Source organism: Nuphar pumila, chromosome 3 (genome assembly GCF_984573655.1).
Source record: "Nuphar pumila chromosome 3, dmNupPumi1.hap1.1, whole genome shotgun sequence".
NCBI lineage: Eukaryota > Viridiplantae > Streptophyta > Magnoliopsida > Nymphaeales > Nymphaeaceae > Nuphar > Nuphar pumila.
In genome coordinates this window covers 19603038-19612492 of record NC_143251.1, presented here as the reverse complement: position 1 = coordinate 19612492, position 9455 = coordinate 19603038, and the positions used below count along the sequence as shown (strand labels likewise).

At 38.3% G+C, this 9455-nt stretch overlaps 1 protein-coding gene across 1 annotated transcript; it reads left to right on the top strand.

Annotated features, from left to right (window-relative positions):
• The first annotated feature begins 4770 nt into the window (after positions 1–4770).
• Positions 4771–9015, top strand: LOC149842197 (F-box protein SKIP1-like). Its single transcript, XM_089998977.1, has 2 exons — positions 4771–5175; positions 8282–9015. The coding sequence occupies exons 1-2, from the start codon at positions 4847–4849 to the stop codon at positions 8853–8855; spliced, it is 903 nt and encodes a 300-aa protein (XP_089855103.1). The 5' UTR covers positions 4771–4846; the 3' UTR covers positions 8856–9015.
• Positions 9016–9455: the final 440 nt, after the last annotated feature.

Genomic DNA, 9455 nt, shown 5'->3' with positions numbered 1-9455 from the left:
AACTAACCAAACCCACCAATATTAGCCATGTTTAAGTTCAGGTCTGGGTATACCTAAAATTATGAACCCATATGGCTTATTGAATCGAATATAAATCGCTCGGGGCACAAACATGTTGGAGTTTAATTAGACACATTTTCTATCAAGCCTAAAAGTCAATCAGGCCTAAAAGTGCCACCATACCTGAATTGATACAAAACTGGTTCAGGTTTGGTTTTGGGTATGAAATGAGTTGGGTCTTTATGGGTTCAGGTATGAGATTGCTTTTAATTAGATAAAAACTAATTCAGATTAGTTCTAAATTTATTAAAACCTTGAAGTATTTAAATTTTATAAATAACTTGATTTTATCAATTCTTCAAAACTGATATGGGTTCAGGTAGAAGACAGGTTCCGATAAATAAAGCATGGAACTAATTGGGTCGGTGATGCACGGAGGAGCAGAAGGCTTGGATCTATAAGGATCCATTTGTTGCATCTTGGATCTTTATTTGTTATTTTGGAAATTTTTGTATTTGAATCATTATATTGGATCCATATTTTTGGATAAGTTTTATCTTTTTAGAAGGTTATCAAAATAAGTAATTTGCTTTATTTAGAATTAGATAAAATTTCATTTATTTATAGATGAGGAATCTTTGTAGATAGACAGTCCATTGAGATATGAAATAAGTTATTCTCTTTTCCTTTAATGTTTTAGTTTATTCCAGTTATTTCATGCTTTCGTGCAAATTTCTTATTATTATTTTATTTTTCTTAGATAAGTCGAAACTGAATTACCCCTTCACTATCTTACCAAATACCTTGGACCAATATCCCTATTCCCAAAACCCATTAGATCTAGCGTACCATAAATCCCCTCAAAGTATAATTGATATCTAGATCCAAAAGCATCCTATGCCCAATTGCCCTAAAAAGATCTCCTTCTACGTAGATGCACGATTGATGATTATGGGTGGTTTGTCAAGAGTACTTGGTTTATATGCATTTCATTAGGGGTGGCAATTTCTGACACGACCCGCCAACCCGCCTCTTAGGCGGGTTCGGGTTGGGCTTAAGCCAACCCGTTTAATAAACGGGTCGACCCGTGTAACCCGTTTATTAAACAGGTCGGGTTCGGGTTGGGGGTATGCCAACCCGCCAACCCGGCTGACCCGTTTAATAAACGGGTTAGGCGGGTGGGTCAACCCGCCAACCCGTTTGCCCGACCCGTCAACCCGTCAACCCGACCCGCCAACCCGACCCGCCAACCTGCCTACCTGCCAACCCGATTCGTCAACCCGCCAACCCGACCCACCAACCTGACCCACCAACCTGACCCGCGAACCTGAAAACCCGTTTACCCGACCCAACCCATTTATTAAATGGGTTGGCGGGTCGTGTCGGGTTACCTGTTTATTAAACGGGTCGGGTTTGTGTTTGCCACAGCTGACCCGTTTAATAAACGGGTCGGGTTCGGGTTGAGGTATGCTGACCCGCCAACCCGACCCGATTGCCACCCCTACATTTCATAGAGTGGGTAGTGCTTGACATGTTTATATGACATTGTAAATACGTGACTCAAATATTAGAGTGTAATTTGAAAAAACCCAAGTGCCTTTAGGATAAGTCTTCTCCAACCCGAGGAGAATGACACAGGTGTGGGAGCAGGATTGTACCGATTTCATGAGGTCCATTCAGATCCATCTTAATTATTTGTGTTTTTTTTTTACTTATCTTAGTTGGATGTTGTTTATAATAGGATTAGGGTTTCTAGGGGTATTTTATTGTTTGCTATATATATTCATTGTAAAGAAGAGAATAAAAGCTTGATGAATGAGTTATTGATGATTATAGTTAATTTACTTCAATTTTCAGTTAATTTAATTACTTTTCTTAATTTCTAAGTTTCGTAGCTGTGCTAGGGTGCTGATTTTAGGAGAGTTCCTCCTGCCCTCCGCATCCGTTGGATACAAAAGAGTTTGGTTTATAATTAACTTAAACCAGAAACTATTTTTTTGAATGGAACTAAATTTATTCAGTTCATGAAATCAGTCAAGGTTAGTTGGAAGAAACAAATAACTCTCTCTCTCTTAGTTGCCAATTTTCAAGGTGATTGGGTGGCTCATTCAATTTTCTTATAAACGGCGGTCATGATTGGCAACTTCGTCTAGTCCACTCGGCAACTCAATGATATAGTCAGAGTCATGCATTAAATAAGTCTACGGAGTCATAAAAACTCATTTTTTTGACCTAAACTTGCTTCAAACCAGTGTGACCACTCAAACTTTGGTCTGACTCAATTCACATGTCCAACTCTGGTTATGTTTTCAACCACATAATTTATGAAAAATATTTAAAATTAAAGAAAACTTGGATTGTTTCATCTCTCTTTCTATATATATATGAGAGAGAGAGAGAGAGAGAGAGAGAGAGAGAGAGAAGATAAATGGTATAAATGAGTTTAAATGGTTTTGTTTGTGATTAAATGTTGTGTTCAACTGTAAGAAACAAAACTATATTTTGGCTTGAAATTGATGTCTAAACATTGAGATTTATTTATTTTGGTTTGTTTTAGTGTCACTTTGTGGTAGGGTTTTGTGCGACTTTAACTTGCCTTATCATCTAGACTGCGTGTTAAACTCTTGTTAAATAGGTTCAATGATTTTTGTTATTTGATCACTGTTGCTTAACGCCTATCAACGTGATTTCATTTTTAACATTGAATAGAATTGTTTTACTGTGATGTGGGCTATGTAACTATCTTTTGGAAAGGTAGCATATTAGGAATTTAATCATGTTCTTTACCTTAAACTTTTGTATTTCATTCAAAATTGACTCCACTTCAAGAACTTTCATGTCACCCTAAACTGTTGGTTATGTCTTTCAGCCTATGCTGCGTAAACTGAACAGAGTCTATTTACATTTCATTCCTGTATCCATTAAGAAGCTCTATTTTTGCTGCTACGCATAGACTGTATTAGCAATTTCCTAATCTACACTGTTTATGATTGTTATTAGTTGAACTCCAACAAATATTGCCATTGTCTAATTGTTTGTTCTGTTGAGTTTATTTCTCTTTTCAAAGTCTGATAAATATTTTCTGCATATTGGAAATCTGACTATTAAAAGGGACTTAGATCCTTACCTATGACTGTAATCTAAATTTCATAGTTTGATTGAAATCTAATAAATTTGAATCTTGATCATTTTAAGTCCTTAAATCAAACTACATAGGATCATACATGGATATTTATATATATCTAAATTTATACTTATATATAAAAAAATTGTGTCTTCAACTTAAATTTCATTTCTTGTTTCCTAGGTCTAAGGACACCATCATCATTGTAGCATTTCTAGGATGTTCCTTAACGTCACACCTCTCAATCATCTATGTTACATGTACTTTGCACCATTTCTTCCATCCCTAGGTACAAATGAATCAAACAAGGACCCGATTATGCTAGATTCAAGCATGAATATGAAATGCAAACTAAATCCAAATCTAAATCAGATCTGATGATGTAGTAGAATTTGTATATGAGATAAGATTAAAAACAAGACCCTTTTAAGTATAAAAGTTTGCAAATAAATTGGATTTTGTTTCAAATCCAAATTAGACCAGACTTGAAATACTGATCCAAACATAGAAAAACAACCCGATTTAGCAAGTCCAAATCTGATCCGACTAGGCATTCATATTTTACCTTAAGAATTGGAAAGTGGATTCTAGCACATGGTCCTAAGGCCCCACGGAGATGCTGATGTTTATGACATTGCACCTTGCTATTATGGGCATTTACCTTCACATTATCCAACTTAATGAGCCATACTAATATTTCCTATATCATATAGTATTTTGTAAAATCATTTGCTATTAGGGGTGGGCAACCCGCTTGGTGGCCCGATGGGCCAAGCCGACCTGGATCGGCATGGGCCGGGTTTGGGCCATAATTTTACCGAGCCAGCTTGATGGGTCTGAGTGATTTATTAAATTTTTTAATAATATAATTTTTTTATAGATTAACTATTATATTTAATTTATTTTTTGTTAATTTTAAGAATGGGCAACTATTACTAGTTATTAATTTTATGTTTTTTCATTTAATTCATTTTTTGGTATTCTAAGAATTATTGTATTAATTTTTTAAAAAGTAACCTACAAATGAGTTTAGACCGAGCTCGATCCCGCCTAACCCAACCCGCTTCACATTGACCCGTTGGGCTAATGGGCTGGGTCACGGGTTCGATTCCCCCGGGTATTATCCCCCAACAAAAAGGAAAACAAAAGAAAAGCTCATTATTGTGAACAGTCTTAAATCAGACTAAGAGAATGGCTGTGGTTACGACTTTGGGGGTTGGGCGTTTAGGTGACAACCAATCTCCTCCCACCATGTGGAGGGCCTCTACCGTTAGAGCCGAAGATACCCAGTTGCTAGATACAAAGGGACATGGATCAAGGGATGTTTTATCCGATATCCGATTGAATTTAGTTACATTTCGTAAAGCCAAAACCATTTACGATCATAATTGGATGGGGATATGATTTTGAATTTTCGTGGTCAGACGATCTGATGGATATCTGAATCGGTTTATATCTAAAAAAAGTGAATATGGTATGAACTTTTCAACATCTAAATTTAAATCCAAATCTGAATCCGTTTAGCCAATGCCCCAGTGGAATATGATATTTGACCTCATCCGATCCGAACCTGATCGGTTTCACTACATCCCTGTACCGACCTTTTCTTTATTCTTACCATTAAATGTTGCAGTAAATAATCTGAGAGAGAGAGAGAGAGAGAGAGAGAGAGAGAGAGAGAGAGTTGGGGTTGCGCAGGAAGAAGAAGAAGGAAGGAATGAAATGGGAGGATGGGGGGAGATGACGAGGGAGTGCCTGGTGGACATAATGGGGAGATTGCCCCTTGAGGACCGGTGGAGGTGTGCCTCGCTGGTGTGCAGGTGGTGGCTGGCTGCCTCCTGCGACCCTTCCCTCTGGCGCACCCTCGACCTCGAGCCCTCCTTCTCCTCCGCTTCCTCTGCCTCCTCCGATCACCCCCGATGGTGGTCCCCCGACTTCGAGGCCGCCGTCGACTCCATGCTCCGATCCGCTGTCCGCTGGAGCTCCGGCGGCCTTAGGGAGGTCCTCGTCCGCCACTGCTCCGACCGATCCCTCTGCCTCCTCGCCGAAAGGTTCTGGCTCACCCTCTCGATTCTCTTAACGGGCCTTTCTGTTTTCGTTTCTTCGTCAATTTTGGGGTTAGGGTTTCGGTTCTCTCTTAGATTTTGTTCACGGTTAGGGTTTCGATTTCGCGTTGATGTTGACTGACTAATTTATGTTTCTTGACTGTGAATTATATTGGGAATATCGAGGTGCGATTCGTACAGCAGTTTCCCAACTTATCCTAGTTTTCTGGATGAGTGGGGGCATCCGGACGCCACCCTAGGTGTTTGGACTTGACTGTTTATCTGGGAAAAGTGGGGTTAGATTGGGGAAATGCGTCTGATCCTTTGTGTTCGTGTAGGGTTTGATATAGCGATTTACGTTTCCGGTTGCGAAATTAGGTTTTGGGAATTGGAATATCGGATTGATCTCCGTAAATCAATTTCCCGATTTTTCCTAAAGTTATGGATGAGTGGGTGAGTCCGAACATCTCTCCTGATGTTCGGATGTGACTGTTTACCTGGAGAAGTGGATGTAAATTGGGGTAATGGATTTTGATCCACGACCCCCTTTTTGTTGCATATTCCAAATTTCTGGATAAGTAGCTCTAAACGCCTGCGGATAAAATGGGGAGTTTTGAGACATGATTTTTGGGATTTGAAATTTGCATGAACTTAGTTACCAATAGAATAAAAACAAGGATTTGAATAAGCAGATAAACAGAATTCATGCTTGGATATACTCTGCGTTATTTGCTCAGGAATTGCATTTTAAATTCTTCCTTTTCTCCGCTATTATTTCCTTGTCATTCTTTGATTTTATGGTTTTGAAGTTGTTGCAGAATAGTTTTTTTTTTGTAAATCTTTGTTTTCTGTTTTTTCTTTGGAATTAAATCAGAATTGGTGGTTGATAATGAGTTGCTGAGGATCTGCAAGTGTGTTCTGCTTGCTCTTGCGATTGTTTCTAGATTTTTTACTTCCTTAGGTGATTGATATTTTCTGCATTTTGTTGGTGGAAGGGATATAGATTTGAATTTGGGGTTTGAGTTGTATGAGTTGGTAAATCACTTTGCATTTATGCATTTGCAAGAATACTGTGGATGTTTTGAATGTCGTACATTTAAAGTTTTTTCAGTTGAACATTCTCTGCACTTGGTTTTCTAGAGATTCATGTACTTGGGTCACAAATTTTGAGTGATATGCACTTGTTCATTCTTATTGTAATTGGTGTTCGAACACAAATCCTTTCTTGTGATCTATGTTGGCCTTGGATGTTAGATTGTGGAATGATGGTGGCTTCGATTTTTCAGCTTTACATAGTTGTCGAGCACATTGATATTTATAGAGGTACACTTCATGGTAGACGAGTCGGGGTGGTGATTGTCTCAATTAGGGCGTAGATAAATCAGTGAATGGTATGGTTTAAGACAAATTAGAGCTTGATGAAAAGGGATCACTAGGAAAGGGGGATGAAGTGCATCTTCAGCAGACGTAGGAAGTAATTGGGAAACTTAAGGTGCGCTAGGGCTGGGTATTAGAGATAGAGGGAGACAAAGAGAAAGAGATAGAAGGAGACAAAGAGAAAGAGGTTGTGGGGAGGGGAGGGACTCAGGAAAGCCATAGGTTTGACATGCTCACAAATAGTATCAGCAGCTTCCTTTAAAGGACTGCAAACATAGATGAATGAAAGAAGCAAACCAAAAACTTTAATTTCAAATAAAAGTGTAAAAATGTTAAAATTTGGAAAGTAAGAAAAATGAAAAATTGTGTTTTTCTTGATTTTCCAACATCATATGTAAAAAAGGCATTTTATTGGTAATTATCCTCCTAGGAATCCACTAGAGCTCACATTTCATCTAGATGATGGCAAGGCACCGGACCAACCTAGGTTGCCTAGGAAATGCCTAGGTGTAATTTTAACTTCCTAGGTAGGTGATTAGCAAGCAGCCATGAGAGGCCAATTTTTTCTAGAATTGGCAACTAAAAACTTTCATTCTGACTAGAAAGAAAGCTCTAAAATCCTGATCTACTCCTTTTAATAGCTTTGAAAGTCAGAAATATCTTCTAACTGATTAAGCAGCTGCAGTAATAATCTGGTTGGAGATGAGGAAGATGAAGAAACAATGCAACCTCATGTGAGAAAAAGTGTGCTCTCTTAGTGACCTTCTGTGTGAGGGAAAACACACAAGTATGTATTTAGTAAGGAAACATAATCAGGTTGGTTACAAGCTTTGTACAAATTACAACTATGCCACCTTATGTGGTGAAACCCAAACTGAACAACCAAATGAGGTAAACAACATAAATTGCAAACATGCCATCATTAGATGGTGTTAAGTTAAACATAGCTAAAACTTCATAACAGAATCCCCTTATTATGAAAGGATTATGAGAACTCATCTAATCAGTGGTATTTTCTTTGTTAAGTTCACAAGACGCCATTTATGTGCCAAAGTTACCTGGAGATGTACTTCCAGCATGTTCATAACTCTCTCTCTCTCTCTCCTCTATGTTTCTTTTGCATGTCAAAAATTGTCTTCTAGCTGATTAGTAGAGTTACTATTATTTTCTTCGTGTAAGTTCACAAAAAGAAGTTACCATTTATGTGCCAAAGTTACCTGAAATGTACTCCCAGCATGTTCCAGAACTCTGTGTGTGCCTCTGGCCTAAATGTTTGAATGTTGAAACCTTGTGTGTGTGTGTGGCCTAGATGTTTGAATGTTGAAACCTTTGCAATGTTTGTACAATACACATTTATGAAGAGCAGGATCCAAGCCTTGGTGTTTTGGGATCTTTGATATAGGCAACACAAGAGTGTCAAATTTCTGTCTTGCTGTTTTTCATATCAAAACCTCTTGCAATGTTTGTGGAATACATGTTTTATCAGAAAAGCTTAGTGAGTCTTGGTTGGGGTTTCCCTGGATGACCACTTGAGGGGGAGATGGAATGTGCTTCTTGTCTAGCTTTATCAGAAAAGCCTATTGTTTGCTGCAATAGTGCAAGGGAAGACATTATCAGCATAATGCAATTCTCTGATGGTTGTATAGTATCGCAGTTGATCGTATTTGTGGTTACATTGGTGCATTATTGTTCTATTGGAGATTAAATTAAGTGATGTTTATTCCTCCTTTTACAGATCTCCAGACCTTCAAATTCTTTCAATTAAAAGCAGCCCGAACGTGACTGACTTATCGATATCTAAAATCGCAACCACATGCCACATGCTTAGTGAACTGGACATTAGTTTCTGTTACAATATCTCTCACGAGTCACTGGAGTTGATTGGGCGTAATTGTCCGAATTTAAAAGTTTTAAGAAGGAACCTGTTGAATTGGCTAGACCCTTCTCAGCACAGAGGAATCATTCCTGAGGGTTATCTCAACTCTGCCCCGCAGGATGGGGATGAAGAGGCTGCTGTTATTGCAAAGTTTATGCCTAATCTTGTGCGTTTAGAACTCCGTTTCTCCAAGTTATCACCTAACGGGCTCAAATCGATTGTGGAGGGATGCATGAACTTGGAGTTCTTGGACCTCTTTGGATGTGCTAATCTTACGGGCAGAGCATTGCAAGATGCTGCAGAAAACCTGAAGAATTTGAAGGTTCTTACCCGGCCTAATTTCTACATTCCAAGGTCAGTTTTTCATACTGAAAGATATGGGCATTGGAGGTTATACGATGAACGTTTCCAGACGAATGTTTTCCAAATCTGAGCCTCATGATTCGAGGCACCAACACTGTATATTCGGCAAACTGAATTCTGTTGATGTTGCTACTTGTAAATTATCATGTTCTGGTATGTCATGCCATGAAAAAGACCATCTAAGTGGGTTTGTGTTATCTTCTTGTTTATGCTTGGCTGAAGTTCACGTCACTTCTTGTTTGGCTTTTTTAATGGTTGCTTCCGTTTGGAGGTGCATTCTGCAATAAGCATCAGCATATTCTCTGGCCTTGCTCAAAATAATTATACTTGTATGTTGCTCAAAATATTTTTACTTGTATGTTTGTGAGTTGTGACATGTAAGCAGGCTTTTCAAGCCCTTTAAAAATCAAGGGCCCACAATTTACCAAGACTTCACACCTCAAAATTCATGTTCTGACGTTGGAAAAAGTAGGATACAACTTAAAGAATCATATTTTTCATTGGAAAAAGATTATCCAAATTTCAATCCCTAGCAAACAAGCCGTGTTGAACACGTCCATGAGGTCAGATGAGTGAATACAACTTGCACATATGATTTTCTAATATATATATATATATATATATATATATATATATATATAGAGAGAGAGAGAGAGAGAGAGAGAGAGAG